Here is a 21,583-nt window from a genome sequence, read left to right as displayed (position 1 = left end):
GATTAATATCCTTTCAAAAAGAGGCCTTGCTTCCTTCCACCATGAGAAGACACAGCAAGAAGGTACCATCCATAAATCAGGAAGGGGGCTCTGTGGTGATAAATCTTACCTCTCTGAGGTAAATCTACTGGTGACTTGATCATGGTCTTCCCATTCTCCAGAACTGTGAGAAATAAACTTCTGTTTATTGTAATCTGTCCAGTTTATGGTATTTTGTTATAGCAGCCCAAATAGACTAAAACTCTGTCTAAGCGTCCCTTTTCTTGACCCACCCCACTTTACACATGGGACTATTAAGAAGATTAAATGTGATAATTGTGTAAACCATTTAGTTCAGGGCCTGGCATACAATAAATGCTTAAAATTAACTTTACCATTTTAATATGTTTATCTTTACTAATGAATATCAAGATGTTAGCATCTTTTACAAGGCAGTTAACCAGTCACTAAAGTTGTCAATTTGTTAAAAACCCTTAATATAATAAAATCAAAATCTTTACCAAAACTTTGAATGTTGTTCAACCTTCATTCATCCAAAAAACCATTTACTGAGCTCTTTCTAGTTGCTAGGTATAACCCTAGTTCCTGGGCTAGAAAGATTTCTAGAACAGATATGGCGCATTCCCTCATGAAACTGGAGGCCGTGGCGGCCATTTTGTTATTGCTTATAATTGTATTTACTGCATGTTCTGGATGGCACTTGGAAATCTCCAGGAAACACTGGAATGAGTCAGGAGTACTTAGAACTTGATTTCACTTTATTGGGGTGGGGGGGTTGCTAATAAACTAACAATATGTGTTTGTAAACAATGAAGTAAGACAACTATGTGAATATTATTAAGGTTGACTATTAGTGGGTTTTTTTTTGAAGATTTTATTTATTTATTTGAGAAAGAGAGAGTGCGGGAGCACAAGCCTGGGGGGATGAGGTGGGCAGAGAGAGAGGGAAAAGCAGGCTCCCCGCTGAGCAGGGAGCCCCGACCTGGAGCTTGGGTCTTAGGACCCTGAGATCATGACCAGAGCTGAAGGCAGATGCTCAATAGACTGAGCCACCAAGGCACCCTGGTTGACTGTTAGTTTTAAATACAAAGTTGTATCTTATTTATTTGATGAGGTATTGTAAGTAATTACTTTTAGAATTCAGAAAAATTAATTGATTTACTGCCATTCTCTTATTTGTAAAAGTGCAGTTTTTTCATTAAATAATTAGAATCCATTTTAAACCCAGTTCCTTAAGTATACATTCCCATAAAATGAAAACTTGGGAAAAAAAAAAAACTAAAAATAATTTTTAATATAAAATAATAAAGAAAATTGAAAGTTCTTAAAATAATTTAAAAATTTGTCAATTGGTAATAACTCATATTTCATTTTTGGTTGTACCTTGTCACTCATGCATCTCAGAAATGAATCTGGTGCTTGACAACAATAGCTGAACTCAGCCTAGATTTTGCAGTATAATTTTCTAATCCTTTCACTTCATTATTTAGCCTTGTTTTCTTGCGTTTTATATCAAGTGTTTTAAAATTATTTTGGGAATTAGGCAGGTGAATAATTATAAAACCTATCTATGAGTGGTTTTCTTCCCCCTCTCTTTTTGGGACTCTAATGACATGAATGCTTATTCTTTATCAACCTGCATAAGAATGATCTATACAAGGTTAAGTCTAAAGAAACCAGATAGCTGGAAATGTTAAGTAATTGGATCTTTTTTTTATATTCTGCACTCAGCTTTTATTTAAAAAAAAATCAAGATATGTAAATAACATGATATGTCTATTTATTACTTTCAGAATCCAATCCAGTCAATTCACCAGACAGAACAGTAGCCATCATCTTTCCCTCCCCCCCCAAAAAAATGTCTTACAAAACTGAATTGGATCATGTCATTTCTCTGCTTTAAAAAAATGATAGAAATCAAAGATTTCTGTCTTCTTAGTATAAATTTCAGACTCCTTACCTGGCCTAGAAGACCCTCCAGTAGAGCACATGCCACCTTCTTTGAGTTCCTCGAACAGTAAGTTCTACGTCTTTACCACTTCACAACTGCTCGTTCACTAATTCAGCAGAATCTTAGTCTTTCGGTGGGTCCCAGTTTAAATACCACTTCCTTAAAGAAGCTTTGCCCTTTCAACCAATGTCAAGTCAACCTCTTCTAATAATCTCTTACAGTATAATGTTCTCTTTCTAAGCACTTTGTGCATGTTTAACCACAGATTTATATTTGTTCAATGCCAGCTTTCCTCCATTTGACAATATTCTCATGCCCATAATGGTGGGGACTGTGGCTATTGTGTTCTCTATTATGTACCCAGCACCCAGAACCACATTGGCAAGGGAGGAAAGGGGGAAGGGTAGATGAATTTTTCAGAGAATATAAAAATAACAATACGATTTTATCATTTTTTAATCCTTCTATACTTCCAATATTTATAGCTTGGAAACTACATAGTTACCAGGAAATAGGATGGAGTTTTGAATCAAAATACACACTTTTGAGTCCCAGCATAGCACTTCAGGCAATCACAAGACCATAAAAGTAATGCAATACTCATACCATTTAATTCACAGTATGATTGTAAGATCAAATGAAAAAATGTAGGTGCATTTAAATGTTAATTGTTGTTGTTATGTTTTGAAATGAAAATTTAAGAGTTTTCTGAATTAGCCAAAATATAATATTTCATATTATTTTAATACATGCTAATGCATTTAGTATAGTTTTCTAAGCTTTTGAAAATTTCTCTATCACCAGAGCATCTCAATAAGTGCTCCCCTCCTCACATGTAAGTTTTACCTCCATAAAATAAAACAAAACAAATTTTACCTCCAGACCACATGACTCCCAGCCTAAACTTAACTCCCTTATATGAAGAAGGGTATGGTTAAAAGTACAATCTCTGGATTTGAGCCAGTCAGGGATATTTGATATCTCTAAACCTATATTTATCTATAAAATAGGGAAATAATACTAACTACATCAGAAGGATATTTTGAGTATTACAAGATAATGTATGTGAAATACTTAGTAATATCTAAATTGGTGAATGTTAATTATAAATGAAAACTATTTTTAAAAATATTTATCTAGTCTTTTTGACTAAGATGTAATGAGATCTTCAGTTTTATGGCTCATCTGACTGATGAGGTAAAAATCAGTTACTAAGCTGATCAAAATTAAGATGTCTGGGCAGCTTAAGCTCCTTAATCGGTATCATCAGAGCATGCATTTTCTAAATATTGTGAATTTTTAAAGTGCTTACAAGAAGTTCTTTCATCAATATGATTGTTACTGCAAATAATGTATTTAGAGAGATCTCACTATGAAGACATCAAAGATGGGGAAGAAAATTACAAAGAGAAACAATTAAATCGTAATGTATGTTCCTTGTCCTTAAGTAGTTTTCAATAAACCATAAACATACAAATTTCCCAAACTTACTTAATTTCTATCATATATACAATCTTCGCTGTGGTATGGGCTAGGGAGTCATCAGCTGGACTGTTTCAGCCTCTAAATAGTTATAAACTGAGCTAGATTTGCCTACGAGGCACTTGTGATGCAAGATACTGTCCTATTTCCACAAAATAAAAATTTATAATTACGATGTTTCTTTGGTAATTACAAAATAACCCAGCAATATGTGTTTTTCAGGACATTAAGTGACTCAGTGACCCTTACTTAAGGAGAGATTTTGGAATAAACTATGAGGGTGTACATGATGTAACAGACATGGCAGAACCACGTGTCAGATATTGGGGGAAAGTTCAAGATCATAACAACAGCAAACACTTATATATTGTTTATAGTGTATACGTTATTGTATTATGTAAATATTACATTAACTCAATCCTCACAGACTAACCCTATGAAGTATGTTCTATTTTTATCCTTATTTTAATGATGAGAAAACTGAGACACAGAGAGGTTAAGGTACTTATTCAAAAACAAAGAGCAGAATCAGGATTTAAACCCAGGTCTGATAGATCTTAACCAATGCACAGACATCTGTTCTATGATTTAGTTAAAATAATCTCTAAATAGAAACATTTCAAGACATTGGTAATAAGTTATTTCAGTTAAACATTTTTTTAAGTGCTAACTGGGCTTAAATAAGAGAGTGGCAAATGTCTACAATATTCAGGAGTATCTGATGCAATAAAAAACTTATTGAAGATTTAAAAAGTTTTAGTTGAGGGAAATACATCAACAGGCATTTTAGAAACTAAGAAATACTAAATGGCCAATAAGCCTGTTTTTAATACTTTAATCATAGTCAATATTTTGGCTTTAACTAATATTTATATATCTAGCCCCAAATACTCCCATGAACTCCAGGCCCATATGGCCAACTGCCTTCCAAAAATATAATGGACCCTGTTGGTGGGAATGCATATTGGTGCAGCCACTGTGGAAAACAGTATGGCAGTTCCTTAAAAAATTAAATATAGAAATACAATATGATCCAGTAATTCCACTACTGGGTATTTACCCCCCAAAAATGAGAACACTAATTTAAAAAGCTATATTCACCCTGTGTTTATTGCAGCATTATTTGTAATAGCAAAGATATGGAAGCAACCCAGGTATCCATCCTTAGATGAATGAATAAAGAAGATGGAAGGAATATTACTCAGCCATGAAAAAGAATGAGATCTTGCCATTTGCAACAACATGGATGGACCTAGGGGATATAACGCTAAGTGAAATAAGTCAGACAGAGAAAGACAAATGCCATTTCACTCTTAAGTGGAATTTAAGAAACAAAACAAATGAATAAACAAGGAAAAAAAAGAGACAAACAACAGAGTTTTAAAGATTTTTTTTTTTAATTTATTTATTTGACAGAGAGAGCACAAGTAGGTAGAGTGGCAGGCAGAGGGAAAGGGAGAAGCAGGCTCTCCGCCGAGCAGGGAGCCCGATGCGGGGCTCGATCCCAGGACCCTGGGATCACGACCCAAGCCGAAGGCAGCCACTTAACCGACTGAGCCACCCAGGCGCCCCAACAACAGAGTTTTAAATACCAAGAGCAAACTGGTGGTTGCCAGAGGGAAGGTGGGTAGGAGGATGGGTGAAATAGATAAAGGGGATCAAGAGGTACAAATTTCCAGTTACAAAATAAGTAAGTTACAGAGATGAAAAGTATAACATAGGGAATATAGCCAATAAGACTGTAATAATGTTGTTTGGTGACAGATGATGACTATGCTAATCATGGTGAGCTCTGAGTAATGTATAGAATTGTTGAATCATTGTGTTGTACACCCTAAACTAATATAACCCCATATGTTAATTATATATATATAATACAATCAATATATACAAGCATTTCAGAACCAATCAAATTCTTGGTCTATCAATATCAGCTTTGTTAAGTGAATATTCCATATCTGTAAAAATATCACCTGCAATTATTTTGTAAAGTCATGTTACCAAAAAATGCCTGCACTCAATGGTATAGAGTTTTCACCATATATTGAAAGCAAAGTTTACTAAATAATTTATTTAACATATTCAGCTTAATCATTTCAAATTTTAAAAAATTATGCATAAATATACTTATATAGAAGAAAGACAGGAGGGAGAGTCTGTACTCTGGGTAATGTAAGTATGGATAATTGTTTTCTTTGGTAATTTTCAAATTTTCTATTATGAACATATATTATTTTTGTAGTTAAAAAATACATACTTTAAAAGGGGGTTGTGTTTAGCTCTGTAGAAACTAAATTTTAGCATTTGTTTAATATTTCTTTGATAAGCAATACTAAATTCGCATAATTTCATTAAGTGCTCTAATGGTTACATAAAGAAATAAAAATAAGTTCTCTGCATTCAAGTAATTTGTATTACTATTACTTTGGTGTTATAGTGAAAAGCCATGGCTAGACCTAAATTTAAGATTCAAGTTGGTGTTGAGAGATGAGTTACAGTCTTGGAACCAACAGATGTGTGAAGCCATTGGTTGCCATTTATTATCATATATTTCAGACATGTTGCTTGACCTTCCTCAGTTTGCACATCTGTGGAATGGGGCATTGAGAGAAGTGATTGATAAAATGAATGTATTATAAAGTAGTATTTCAGATCTAATTTGATATTGCTGTTAGTACCCTCTAAGCAATCTTTCATGTTAAAATTACTCATTTTCAGGTAATTGAGTCTTTATTTGTAAATGGATAATATGGTCTGGATCCTAACAATTATTGGGTCATAGGGGAGAGATATTTTTCTGCAGATCTTACCCTCTATCAACAACTCAACTTATCCAACCATTCATTCATCCATACATACATTTTTATAGGACATCTTCTGAAATGAAGCACTGCGCCGGGCACTATAGTATCCCCTTAAATATTTTGTTTCTTTAATAACATTCCTCTCAAATTCTGTATATTTGTTGGATAATGATTGATCTGGCACTTCTATCTATCCACATGATCATTTGGAATCAACTATATAGCAATCTGAATAACATTGATGAACTCCAATATTAAGCAGGCCAAAAATAAGACTCTTCATAAATTTTTAGCAACTTCCCTTGGGGGAAAGAAAGTTGGAGTTTCCCTGTGACCTACTCTAGTCAAAATGCACAAAGAGTGTCTGTGTTAGGTATAAGGCTTCATATTTTTGAAGATTATCAAACTGGAACACATCCAAGTCAGGTACCAAGGCTAGATAATGGTTGAGGCATCCTGGAAACTAGCTGGAGGAAGCAGAAATGTTTAACCTGAAATGCAGAAATTTAGTGGAGGAGAAGACAACCACTTAAAAATGGTTCTATCCCATGATGGTAGTAGAGGCTTGTTCTCAGGAATTAGTACAACCAAGACAAGGACCTAATGAGTACAGTGCTAACAGGACCAGCTATATGCACCCATCGCCCATGATAGCCCTGCTGCAGCTCATTTAGCCCCTGTTAATACCTGCTGCAGCTCATTTATACCTGCTGTAGCTCATTTAGCCCCTGTTAATTATTTAGAGTACCTTGTTTCACTCTCAGAGGTCCCGATGTGGACCAAAGATTATATTTACCCTAAATTTTGTAGAGGTTAGTACAGTTTTTAGTTTTATATCAGAAGGAGCTTACCAACAATAGAAACTGTCTAATAATGTAATGAGGCACCTTACAAAGCAACTATTTTCCTCTCATTCAGGCCTGAATGTCACCTGCCTGGGATGTTTCAGGCAAGAATCCCTTATTTGGTGGTGACTTTTAGGCTACAGATACTCCAGATTTAAAATACTCTTGTTTTATTTTTAATGTTCTACAGTCAAAGGTAAATTCCATGGCACATTTATTAATAACACTTAATATTTTAACTATATTTTTCTTACTAACATGAAGACCTCGCCATTTTGTATTTTATTGAATTTTTGTGGGCTTTGACTAATTTCTGAGAACTAGCAAATTCACGCAAGTATTTCTATGTCAGGCTCCTTGTGGATAATAAGGAGACAGAGGCCCTGCTGTGGTAAATAATACCAGGAAAGAACTGTTTAAGAATATGAATTGGACAGGGGCACCTGGGTGGATCAGTTGGGTAAGTATCAATTTCAGGTCAGATCATGATCTCAGGGTAGTGAGATCAAGCCCAGCATTGGGCTCCATGCTCAGCCTGGAGTCTGCTTGGGATTCTCCCTCTCCCTCTGCCCATCCCCATCCCCACTTGTGCATTCATTCTCTCTCTAAAAAAAATAGTCTTAAAAAAAAAAAGAATATGAATTGGACAGAATATAAATTCAATCTTTACTAAAACAAATTTATTTAATATTGGAAATGGTTTGCTTTTATACTTATTTAATACATTTAAATTTTTTAAGATTTATTTATTTGAGAGAGAGAGAGAAAGAGCACATGGGCACATGAGCAGGAAGAGGTGTAGAGGGAGAGAGAGAATCTCAAGCAGACTCCATGCTGAGCAGGGAGCCCAACACGAGGCTCAATCTCAGGACTCAGATCATGATCATGACCTGAGCCGAAATCAAGAGTCTGTCACTTAACTAACTGGAGCCACCCAGGTATCCCAATAAATATAATATTTATTTTCTAGTATCAATCACCTACTATAACATGCTGTTTTGTGATATAGAATTCAGAGCACTGTCTTTGAATTTAAAGGCCCAGTTCAAGTCCTCACTCTGCCAGTAACTGCTTTTGTGATTTGAGATAAAAGATGTAACCTCTCTGAGTTTTAGATTCTTTATCTAGACTACAAAGAGATAATGCTACAATTTTATAGTGTAATTCTTAGGATTAGAAATAATTATGTTAAAAAAAAAAAAACCTGGCACAAAGAATGTGTTCAAAAAGTTAGATATTATGAGAGACTGTTTCACAAACATTAAATCTATTTTAACCTACTTGCCACTATTTAACGCTGCTCTATTTGTACATCCTTGTGCTCAAGGTTGACTGTCCATTTGTTAGCACATCTGCATATTCCTCATAATTAATATCTTTTTTAATGACATATGGTTTAGTGACTGGAAATTGAGTCTTGCCTTCTGTTTTCAATTTGTTTATGACTCAACGACTCAATGTATGTCTGAACTTTAATTTTCCATTCTGGAAACTAGAATTTAAAATCCTTGCTCATATGTAGCTATTTCAGAAAATGTGTAATCCAAGGATTTTGAGTATGTGCCAGGCTATTCAGTGGTGCAGCCAGGATGCATGTAGATAAAAGGCCATGGTTTTCTCTTGTGTTACGTTAACAGGGAAATCTAAATGAGGATGCCAATAATCTACCCTCTGAAGTGGGGGGCGGGTAGTTTGAGCTAGGCTGCAGTCTCTTTCCAAGCGAAGCCAGGAAGAAGCAGCACATGGGCGTGGAATGAGCGTGGGCAGAGTTGATGGAGTCATAGACCCTGGAATCAGGCTGAGGACATGATTGCCCCACAGGAACAATCTCACATGGTCCCGATGGCCTGTCCCGCTGAAAGACAAGGTCCAATGCACATTTGGATGTGAATTTCTGACTTCTGAACCCCATCCTGAAGCACTAATACCTCTTTTATGCTGTTCACACATTCTGTGTTACAGTTATTTGAGTCCTGTCTTATCTCTTTATCTACATAAAGTAGATGGTCTAAATCCCACTCTCCTTCTATTCTGCCCTTTCCCTTCCCCCAGCAAAGAACCTTGTGCAGAATGGCATTCAATCTATTTTATTACAGATTTGAATTTAATACAAAATATCATAGACGTCTTCAATATCTTAATGCAGTATTTTATTCCAGTATTTTATTTATTTTTTATAAAAATTTATTTATTTATTAGAAAGAGAGAGGGCACATGTGAGCAGGGATAGGGACTGAAGGAGAGGGAGAGAGAGAGAGAGAATCTCCAGCAGACTCCCTGCTGAGCATGGAGCCGGACTAGATCTCACAACCTTGAGATCATGATCTGAGCTGAAATCAAGAGCCAGTCTTTTAACCAACTGAGCCATCCATGAGCCTCTATTCCAGTATTTTAAATGCACACACATACACACAAAAACACACTGCAGTAGTAACAAGTTGGTGCGTGGGCTGTCCTGAGAAATGGGTGCATATGAGAAGTTCATTGAATTAATTTTCTCCCCCAAAATTTCCTCTTTTGGGCACTACAGCGTTGGTAGTCACCAGTCACATGGAAAAAAAGAAAAAAAGCCTCTGCTTTTGCTTTTTAGAGCTCTCCTCAGGAATTTATAAATTTGTAAGGAGCAAAAATTTAAGGCATTCTGTTTGTTTTGGGTTTCTTTTTTTTAGATAGGGAAGAATCCACAAGTGCATATCATTTAAAAGTTTAATAAAATGGTACATTTTAATGATTATAGCATCTAGACTAGTCCAATCTGCGATTTGATTTATGGCTTAATGTGTTGTATTCATTTTGTCTTCCAAAAAAGGTTAAATTTGAAATTTTATTAAAAACTTCCTTCCTTTGAATTTATAGATTGGGGTAGCTGTTTTATCCACTTGCCGTGTAGAATTAGTATTTACTGGACAAGAAGTGTTGATTCAGGAGGTTGTCTGTGGAGTGCTTGCCCCGTGAGGGTCATATTAAACTCGAGAGAAGCTTTTTGAGCAACATAGCATCTTGGAGACAATATATCAAGCTGATAGATACACGGCTCTTCTGTTAAGAAACCAGGGATGAAATTATGGCTGGCTCCCAGTTATTGCTTTGGTGCTAAGGAGCCTCTAAGGAATAGGTCTAGGATAAAAGGGGTTAACCAGAGGGGAAAGAAAGGGTTCCAGAACTCAGTGTTACCAGAAGCATGGAAAATGAATAGTTATATGTTAATAAGATGATCACTCTGGAAATATTTTGCAATTTTATATAATCAGTGTGACCAATTTAATGGGGCACTTTTTTTTGGTTATCACTCAGAACCCAAGGTACTGTATTATTATTATGGAGCCTACTTTGGGGCATGCCTCCATTCTTTCTTAATTGCATGATCATGCAGTTTTAAACATGTGAATGGATTTCTGTGTATATATTTATAACTCCAGTTTTTTTCATGTTGATGACTTATCAGAACTGATTTTTCTTCCACATTTGGACTGTTGGTGATATGATATTCCTTGACACAGAAAAGTTAGACAAGAAAATAGTCAAATGAGGGGCATGACTTTATATGTTCTACACCATACACAATTTTGTCCTTTACTTTTTGCCCATGCCTTTTCGATATATGTCCATTTATTATGAATCAATTAAAAAACATAGAGCAAATAAGAAATAATCATTGTTAAAACTATATGTGTTCACAGATAAATGATCAATTAGCAAGTCTGTAGCAGTGGCTTATGGGATAAGTGGCCCTGGACAGAAATCCTACTGCATCCTGGGCATGTCACACTTCTACTAACTGAGGGAGCAATTTCATTCCATTTCATTTCTCTTCAAGCATCTGGTTCAGCCTCACACTTCGGTACTGAGCTGAAGCCTTGGCTTTTATTTTGCTCACTGAGAAAATGGAGACCATCAGAAGAGATCCTTGCTGTTTTTCTGTCATGAAATCTCCCTATCTCTCTGTATCAGCAGTCTCTGAATTCACTTCTGCACAATGGGTATACCATCTGTGCTCTGGTCAATAGCCAGCGTGCCCTGCTGGCTTGCTTCTCTCTGTCTCCCACACAAGGAATTGGCTCTGGCAGTTATTCTTCCTTCTGCTACATTATCATTTCCCCACATCTCTTCTGGATCTTTCCAATAGGTGTGCATACACTATAACATCTCCCAGTTTTTAGAACACCTTCCTTTAATACCAGAAGCTTCTCTAAATGCCGCCCCATTTTCTACTCTCCTTTAGAACTCTTCAAAAGAGTTGCCTGTGCTCACTATCCCCTATTCCTTTCCCACCGTCTCCAGTCACACTGCCGTGCCTGCCATGGTACTGCATCTTTTCTTGGCACCTGTCACCAAACACCTCCACTGGGCCAAATGCAAAATATAATTCTGTCTCTTTGCTTAAACTCTCAGTGTGTTGGACAGTTGATCAGTCCTTCCTTCTGGATATGCTTTCTTTACTTGACTTCCAGGCTGTACCGTCTCTAGGATTTTGTCCTCCCTCATGGACCACTCCTTTATACCTCATTTGTTGTAGAAGATTTGTCCTGACCTCAAAATGTTGGTGGACCTCATGGCATAGTTCACAGAAGTCTTCTGCACTCATTCCATCTACACTCACCCCTGGGTTATTTCATCAAGTCTCAGCCATTAAATACCACACACACCTTCATCCACAACTCCTATCCTGACTCATACTTGCAGCTTCTTCTTGGATGTCCCTCCTCTTCAATGTAACATGGTCAAAACAGAATTCCTGATCCCCCCCATAACTGATCTCTCCCCTCAGCATTCCTCAGCTCAGCAATGGCACCACCATTCACCTGGGAGGTTAGGTTCAACACACTGACAGCATCTTTAACTCCCTCATTTTCTCTTAGCAAAATACCCTCCAAACTCACTTGAACAGCAGAATATATCACCACCTCTGCTGCTGTCACTCCAATCCATGCTGTTGTCATCTTTTACCTGGATTGCTACAGTAGGTAATTTCCCTATGTCTACTCTTGCCCCCACTCCTCCATTAGCATAGTCTTTATAGGTTCCAAATTACACCATGTCCTTTATTAAAACCCTGCAATGACCCCCAAATCCATTTCAAATGGAATCCAGAGCCCTTAGTATATTTTCAAGGCCTAGAATTGGAAAGGATCTTGAGGGATCTAGAACCTGCCTGTCCCTCCAACCTCTTTTCCTTTCCTTCTCCATGGCCCACATCAGCCACATTGGCCTCTCCACTGTTCTTGAACACAGCTGATGCTTCCCCTTCTCACTGCCCTTGCACTTATTACCTCCCTGGCTGGATTGCTCTTCCTCTGGATACTCATGACCTCCTCTCTCATGCCATTGAGGTCTCTGCTCAAATGTCACCTAATAACATGTTCTTCCTATGATCTTCCTGCCCAGTCTGAATTGTTACGTAATAATAAAATTGCACTCCTTTTCACTTTCTCCTCTCTCACCCTGATTTATTTTCCTCCTGAGCTTAGCTGTCTGGTAGGATCTTATGTACCCGCTGGCTTAATGCTTGCTCCCTCTGTTTACATCTGAGTTCCACAGGGTCAGAGGCCATGTCTGTTTTACTCGGTGCTGTTATCCCTCCACACAAAGAATACTACTTTGCACAGAGTAGAGGCTCAATAAATGTTTATTGAATAAATTAGTGGATTATTGATGAACTCAAAACCCTTACAACAGATTGATGAAACCTGTAATGTAATTTGTCCGTTCTCATCACTGGCCATTCATTAGCTTCATAGTTCACAGGCAGGTTCTCCTGTGGGGGAAAGTACGTAAAACACACACACTACATAAGGCTGTGTATGAAAAAAAGTTGAAAATGAAGTCTGAGAGTTGTTTTCATTATTTTGATCCCTTCTTCTTCTTCGTTAATGACCTCTAGTAGTCTTTGGCCATTAGAAACATATATTACAATAATTAGAGTATTCCTAAAAACTGACATTATAGTAGCACTTAAATTCTGCTGAGGGAAGTTCAGATCAGTCCAACATAATAATAATAATAATAACAACAATTAATAATTACCAAGACCCAAAATAAGGTGCTTTATTTACATTGTCTCTGATCTTCACAACAATTCTCAAAGAAAACTATCCCCATTCTAAAGATAAGAAACATTAAGCTCAGAGCCATTAGGTAATTATCCTAAATTCACAGAGCTTTGCTTAATTTCTTTTGAGTTTCAGGCTAGCTTTGGAACAAATTTTAATATGATAGGTTCATTCAAGTTATACCTGCTGGAAAAATTAATTTAATAACCAGAGTCATCTTGTCATTTTTTTTAAGTAGAATAGGCTTTAGTTTCACTCACTCCTGTAAGACCTTATAGAACTATTCAAATAGAGTTCCCTGATAGATTATATCAAGTAGATAGGCTAAATTCAGGAAAAATTGGCCAGACATTCAACTAAACTAGAAAAGGCAACATAGATGCTTCAACTGGCAACATATTTGAATAAGAGCAACTGACTGTATAAATCACACGAGGAAAGAACTTTAGTTTTTATATTTTCATAAGTGAGAATTAAGTCTGGAATGTACTATTTTCAGCTAATCATATATATTTATCATTGTAGAAAATACAATTGTAATAAACCATCCTCAAAAAAAAAAGCCAGTTGTGTTCATGAGTAGCAGTGTGATTAAGTGGCAATGAGTGACATACATGGTAGAAATAAAAGATCTGGACTCCTTCACTGTTTGATTGCTTGATTGCTTAGCAAAGAGTTAAAATAAAAAGGTACTTTAATATTTGGTTCACTAAGTTCCCTACATATTTTTAATTAGATAAACAGAAGTACAGGTGGGAATGTGCTGCATATTCATTTGTCTTGGCATTTGGGGGCTGGCTTTTAAGATTGAAATACTAATGTAATTGTGTTGAGATGAACAATAAGGAAGTACAGTAGTTCAGGAATGAAAATGTTAAATTAAATGGACCATGTTTAACATTGTTGTTGATCCTGAGGAACAGTTTTTCCAGTATATGGAGCATTTCGATTCCATCCAGCATATGTTCTCCACAGTTTTCTCTGCTCTAATTCATCTGTGTTTTTCGACAGCTCCAGATGGCGTGCTGCCTCCGAGGCTTTCATCTGCCACTCCAACCAGTCTTCAGGTTGTCTGGTTTACACCAGCTCGCAACAACGCTCCCGGCTCTCCCAGATACCAACTCCAGATGAGGCCTGGCCACTCCACCCATGGATTTATAGAGTGAGCATCCTACTTTGTCCATCCTCTTCACTGTCGCCTAGATTATACAATGTGGACATAATTTACTTTGTCTTAATCTTTGAATAGGTCAGTTCTCATTTGCAGCAAACAAAGGCCGCCTTTTAAATGTACAAATAAACAAAAGACAAGTAACACTCTAGGGGATAATTACTTGCTTTGCAAAAATCTCTATTTTTCATTTATATAACATTAATATTTTTCCCCCCTTAACTTTCCATGAGCATATGTATTGCATAAAGCAAGCACAAACCTGAACTGAAAAAAGAAAATGCTGTCTGAACTGTAGATACAAAATTATAATACTTAGTCTACTCCACGTGGCAATCAGTCTCAATAGTAGTCTAGAATTTTCTCAATACTACTAGAATTTACATTTCATATAAATGCAATAGTACAAACCCTCAACCAAATGGCTCATTATTTTAAGAGAGATCTCATATGACAACAGAAAATTACAGTACTTAACTGTATGTTGACATTCTCTGAAAATTCTTTGCAATAAGATTTTACTTGTTTTTTTAAAATTTCTTTGAATATCTAAAGCTTCCTAATGAACATTTCTTTCCTATGTAGGTTATTTTCCAATCCTTCTGCATCGTTAAGCTATGAAGTGAGAGATCTCCAACCATACACAGAATATGAGTTTCGGTTGGTTGCCTCCAATGGATTTGGCAGTGCACATAGTTCCTGGATTCTCTTCATGACCACAGAGGACAGTAAGTGGTCTGAACAATACACTGCCAAATGTTGTCTACCTTAGGGACGATTAAATGTCTTAAGTTTTTCCAAAACAGAGAAATAAGCATCCACTCTTTTCTTGACAGTTAGTGACAATAATCTCTTCTAGGGCAAGGGTAGTCAGACTCTCCCGAAAGAAGAAAAATGTAGGCTTGGGGGATTTCTAGGGTGAGGACTTCAGAAGAAAAATTACTACAGGAAGAAGTAATTTGCAATAAATTACAACATGGTCCCATTCTATCCTTCAGGATACATCTAGGTATCCTGCAAGAGGGAAGTTATCATGTTCCACTCAGTGTACTCTGCTTTGGAGGAATTCCAGCAGTCAGAAGAACATGGAATAGGAGTCTTACTTCATGAGGATGCTTACTATATCATTAAATGTTTTCCTGGAAACAGAGTCCATTATACTTTTAGTCACACCTGAAATACAGACTTCAGAATAGAGAAATATAATCTGATAACAATGATTCTGCACTATTACAAAGAGTAGATTGGGATTGCCTTATTTTTTAATCAAGAGACTTTTCTAGTTTTTCATGAAGGAGTTATGTTTACATATATATGTCTTGACTAGGTTATACATAGAAAATAAATATATGATTGTAATACTTCGTTTTATACAAATTACTTCTATAAAAGCATATATATGGAAGTATAATTTTTTTTTTTAGAAAAGTTTGAAATTAAATCAAGCTCTATGGAGTGAATGAGGACACTGTATCTTTGAGCAATGAGGTTTTTAGGGTTAATCTTGTCAAGTCTTTTAATCAGAGGCTCCTTAGTGGATGTGGCTCAGTTGGCCAATTGCCATTCTGGCTCTATATCCAATGAGGACCTGAATGACTTTCAAAAGGCTAGATATTAATCAGAAGACATGGTATTTGAAACAATATCAATTATATATTAAATAGATTCTTTTATTTCTCTAATACCCTTAATTATATTATTTTAGTGAGGATAAGACATCAAATGAGATAGAATCAGAACTATTTACCTTCCTTAAAGCTTCCTTTATTTTTTAAAAAGGCCATTATGAACAATAATATATAATACTTCATTCTTCTCTCCCAATTTGTAATTACTCCCTGGGAGCAAGTTAGGTACTTTACAAGGGCACATCCAGTCCTTTTGGTCTCTTGGGTACCATTTAGTAAATTATCAGCACAGCGCAGTAAACGACACCCAAGACCCAGAAAGCATTAATGCACTACTCAATGCACCTACACCCCGTTTAGGGGGAACATCACACACACTTTGGGGAATCTAACAACATAGTCACCAACTGTATACAGATTTATGAACTGAAGAGCTCACCCTCAAAGTAGATTGTTAAAGAAACATTTTTTTAAAAGCAACTGAAAATAGACTTTTAATTCTCCTTGGATATAGCTTGTTTGAAGGCACTCAGTAAAGGTTAACTAAAAATAATTATTCAGACCACCGCAGAGGTGGTGGCTCCTTAGAATGCCACCTTGAAAGAGGAGGGACATATATACTCCTTTTTTGGCCCCCCCGATTTCTATTCCCACAGAGAGAGGGCAACACCTGGATTTCCTCAATGGTGATTCTTCTTCACTAGAGGCCATGAACTTTTATCTATAGGCAGGAAGTTATCACATAAATAAAGTATAAAACATTGCAAAGTACCAGTTAGCATAGCATTCTTTGTTGAGCAAACTTCTCCTGCCTTATCTTACTACAAAACAAGTCTTGCAGACTCTATGTGGTTAGAATTTTCATGCACGCAGACGTTGCCTTCTTTGTGATTTGTAGGGCCTGGGTTTGAAGTGAATAATATTAACACTTCATCTTGTTTAAGAATTGGTAACACATGACCGTATAGCTGATATTGACCCAAGAAACCCAGCCATCATTTTTATGTAAATCCTTTCTGTGAAACCAATGACTTCTTTCTTCTTCTGCTTCATGTGCACACTGCAAAGTCATATACATTATGAAAGAGCCAAAGGCTGGCCATTTGCCCCCCTAGGTTAAGTCACCAGTGCTTGCTTACCCCTGAGACATAATGGCAGTGCACTCTATATTTTGGGTGTCAGTGGAGATGGATGCCATCTCTGGAACGATGTGCAATTGAGTTGACAAAGAGTGAGTGATTGGCATTGGGCACAAGCAGTTTTTTTCTGTCAGGGCTTCACAGCATTGCTTATGAAACCACCCATGATGACAGCTCCATGCCAGATTTGCACTTGATCCTGACCAGCACCGCCCATTTGCCCAAGTGCAATTTCTAATGTAAAAATTCTACATATCATCTTACAGAATAAAACAGAGAAGTCACCTCATGCCCACATTTAAATTTCATACCATCAATAGGCACCTTTCTGCATCAGCCAAAGCCTCTCGAAACTTCCTGGTGCCAAAAAAGGTCACCAAGAGCAATATTTTTAGTGTGATATAGTAAGACTGTGATTTTCGTCAAGCTTGTGACATGGCTGAAACCAGAAGGAGATACCTAGGCAGGAAATGAACTGTACACAGAGGAACAAATGCTCTGAGTGCAAAGAGAAGTTCTCATGGACAGAGAAAAGGGTTGTGAAGAATCTTAATAGATTTTTTTTCAAATAATTTGTCATTTATATCAGAGTGCCACCAATACCCAGTTCCATGCATTTTTAAAAATCTAGTGTGCTGATGCCAAATAATAATAATGCACATTTCCTATGAATATTTTAAATCCTGTTAAACGTGTGTTAATAAAAGATGTTTGTTCCAGCCAACTTGGTCAGTGTAGTGTTCGACTGTTTGCAACCAGATAAATACAAACAACTCATGGTTCTTGTTTTATGTGTGTGTGTGTGTGTTTGTGTGTGTGTGTGTGTGTGTATGTTTTGTTTGTTTTTGGTTTTTGGTTTTGGGATGCTGCTGGCAGTCATATCTGCAGTTTGCAAAAATACATTAAGATTGTGTTAGACTCGGATGCATATGATTGATAACATGAAGACACTTGCCAAAGCACTGAAATTTTTGGATATTTTTTAACCTGAAATAACCATCACTCCTGATTATATTATTGTTCCCTTTCTCTTGTGTGCTCACAATTGTTTTCTGTGCAGCATATGCATATAGAAATTGTAGTTGGCTGGAAGGGTAAGTTTCCTGTAACTTTAGCATGTGGACATGTACTTTGGCCTACTAAAATCCTGCCCTGTGGAAAATACGAGATAACCCACTTTTCTTTAAAAATGTGGATTCCCTAGACCACCAAAAGTCAGCTAATCTGTTTTTCTCAAAGTTTTTCAGGTAACAAGATTGAAATATGGAATATCTTTATTTCAGTCATTTTAACAACAAACATTTATGGTATACACAGGCAATTAGATGAACCTAATGAAAATGAGATTGTTTTCTAAAAATTACTTCTCTCCTTCCAAAACAAAACAAAAACTCAAATTGGTTCTGGAGTGGGCCATTGAGTTATATATTTTTAAAAGACTTTAAAAATTTGATCATTTTACTAAATTTGAAGTTAAAGACTCAACATTTGTATTTTTAACCACTAATCAAAGAGGCATTATTAAACAAAATCTGTGGGATTTGAACAGTTTATTCTGTAGATTTACTTAGGCAACTTTTCATGAGCTCATCATTTTGCTAACAGACTGATTGTGAGTTTTGCCTGGAGTATGCTAGAACAAAAGACTATGTATCCTATCACCTATACAGTGGAATTTTAGGTATTCTTTACATACTTTATATATTCATTATATTGGACCTTGTTGTTATTTTTCCCATACTTAACAATTGCACCGTGAACAAGGGATGAAGCAATGAGGGATACTATTCTAGTATCTGGATCCTGCTTTACTTTTTCTGTCAGCATTTTTTAGTTTCCTCTCCCCAACCCCTCATTCATCTCTGAGATTCTCACAGCAGGTTACAAAGGAACAGAGGTTCTTCTGCAGTGAGACAGAGAGACATTGCAATGTTCGTGGACATCTGTATCTAACAGAACACATTTCTTCCTCATTTGTTGTCTGGCAAAATCTGCTCATTTATCAAGCCTCTGCTCAAATGTCACCTCCTCTGTGAAGCCTTCCCTCCTCCTTGCTACCGTAGAATTGTGATTTGTATTGTGCTCCATCAATAGCCGCTTCTGAACTGTAACTTCTCAGGACCTAAGTCTCTGTCTCATTTATCTTTGTACCAAAGCCTCCCCTTATCTGCCATTTTGCTTTCTTTTATTATGAGTTATGGCTGTTAATCTCTTACTGTGCTTAATTTATAAACTATCATAGGTATATATGTATAGGAAAAACATAGTATGTATAGGGCTCAATAATATCTACAGTTTCAGGCATCCACTGGGGGTCTTGAAATGTAATGTATCCCTGCAAATATGGGGGAATGACTGCATATTCAGTGCCTGGTGGAGGATCCGATATAGAGCAGGTGCCCAAAAATTGTGAGTTGAAGTATTGATTAAGAAGACTTTTGTATAAGCAAACCCATGAAAACTCAACCAAGCAAACCTTATCTGGGTACCTGTCCTGTCCCAGGGATTGAAAGAGACATCAAAATTACAAGGATGATGAAGACACTGTTCTTTCCTTGAGGCACCCATTATCTAGCGATGGGAACATAGAGTGAAACCATAGTTAGAGTATAGAGAACTAAGGCTTCTGTGAGAGCAAGCCCAGAGGCCGAGCATTTCCCTCAACATGGGATGTCAGGCAAGCCTTCCCTGAGGAGAAGACCAAGAGAAGGAATAGGGAATGGTTTATATTTGGAGTTCACTTTAATATCACATTTCAAATTTATTTCCTCACAATTGGCCCAGAAGAGGGCAGAAAAAGCAATTGCTGTTGGGTTGTCTGCTGATGCAGGAGACCCGGGGGGTGGCTTGCAGGGAACACCCTTTCTGCCAGTGTTTTCAGCTTCTGTCTGAGATAAGGCAGGTGAGGATGAGAGACAAATGTGAGAAGGAAATCCCTAAAGCAGTCCTCATTCTCTGCGTTGGTCAGAGGCAGACTGCTGCCTGTCCCTTTGACTCAACATTGACTGTCTTGACTAGGATAATGAATGTTCTAATTAGAGAGGCGTCTGCTAGCCCAAAATCATGTCTATTTCAAAATGAAGCAGGGAAGGATATATAGGAAGAGAATTCCAGAAGGAAAACACTTTTTTTCTTGTTCTCAAAACCTATACTCTGAGTCTTGTGACAGGGAGAAGTAAAACTGTGGTATGAAATTCGATTAATTGATCAAGATAATTCTAGAGCAGGATTTTCTAGATCATTTAATAAATATATTTGTGCTCTTAGGAGTATTTAAGTTTTGAAATTAATATTGCATGGCCAACATCTTTTTATTAGTGTGCTTTAGAATTTGAAGTCTCAATCTGCACCTTAAAAATGTTCTCTGTGAGAGAAAAAGAGGAACATTTTAAAATTAGAGTGGAGTATATTTGCATCAGTAGATTTTATTTTATTTTATGGAGAAATATGAACTATAGGTTTCAGTAGTCCTGCACAATTATTTTGCTTTCTTCATTCTAAAGAGGCTTCCTAATTGTTTTAAATATTAATTTCTGAATGCTGATATATTTATCCTTTCACACAGTGATTATAGGTATCTTATTTTATCCATAACAGAAGATCCATGATGAAAAGTAAATTATTTCATCTGCTGATTTAGAGAGCAAAATGGCTCTGTATGCATATCACTACATAGTTTGTATTCTGGCTCATGGATCCCACCCCCCAAATTCTTGTATTTCCAGAATTAATAAAAGCAAATACTTATTATTTTTTTTACATTCTTATTTTTATATCCTAAGATCCAAAGCTAAAAGCAACCAACAGAAACTCCTTTGAAAGGATGGATTGATTAATGAAATGTTCTATCCACCTGGCCTCAAATTCCCCCCTGAGCTCTTGGATCTCTGTTGGCCATGTAAGGCATACTGTTTTTCCAAATTGGGAACTTCCAGTTCTTTCAGGACATTTTTTATGCTTCAATGAATTCTCACATCGACACTTTTAATTTTCTGTCCCAAACTTTCAAGGAAGACTCCATAACCATTCACCATACAATATGCCCCAGTTCTAGAAGTCAAAGCATTCTTCCTAAACTATATTCTGCTCTCTCGTGGGAAAAACGGAGAAAAAGAGTTTCCCAGTATTGGTTCCCCTACGGGCAGATTATCAAATAGTATCCTTTCAATTTCACCAAGCTTCTAGTCTTCAAAACCTCCTTTTATTAGACAACGATGCCATACGTGTGTTACACAGCCCGTTTCCTATTTTATCAGTTGTCAAGAAGCTGCACGTTCATTTTTGTGCAAAACAGAGTACACATTTTTAGTATTTGCTTTGGGATACAACTATCATACCCTCTTCATCATCACAAGATTAATATTTCTTTATTTTATTGGTCCTATTTCATTTAAGTCTTTTATCATGAGGTGTCAAAAATCCTTTTTGGGCAGTAGCTGAGGTATAAAATACATTGATAAAAGAATTCATGAGTAAAGAGAAGATAGAATCCATCACTCTTCTGCTAACATAC

At 36.5% G+C, this 21,583-nt stretch overlaps 1 protein-coding gene across 1 annotated transcript in view; it reads left to right on the top strand.

Annotated features, from left to right (window-relative positions):
* USH2A (usherin) overlaps nt 1-21,583 on the top strand; it is a 602,856-nt gene that overhangs the window by 355,845 nt on the left and 225,428 nt on the right. The window contains exons 29-30 of the mRNA XM_081823209.1: nt 14,144-14,294; nt 14,889-15,031. Coding sequence (XP_081679335.1) covers nt 14,144-14,294; nt 14,889-15,031 — 294 coding nt within the window. The remainder of the gene's footprint in view (nt 1-14,143; nt 14,295-14,888; nt 15,032-21,583) is intronic.

The sequence above is a fragment of the Leptonychotes weddellii genome, chromosome 6 (assembly GCF_054177405.1).
Source record: "Leptonychotes weddellii isolate Sample4059 chromosome 6, ASM5417740v2, whole genome shotgun sequence".
In the NCBI taxonomy this organism is placed as follows: Eukaryota; Metazoa; Chordata; class Mammalia; order Carnivora; family Phocidae; genus Leptonychotes; species Leptonychotes weddellii.
The sequence above is the reverse complement of the archived record's forward strand: the minus strand, read 5'-3'. Positions and strand labels throughout refer to the sequence as shown.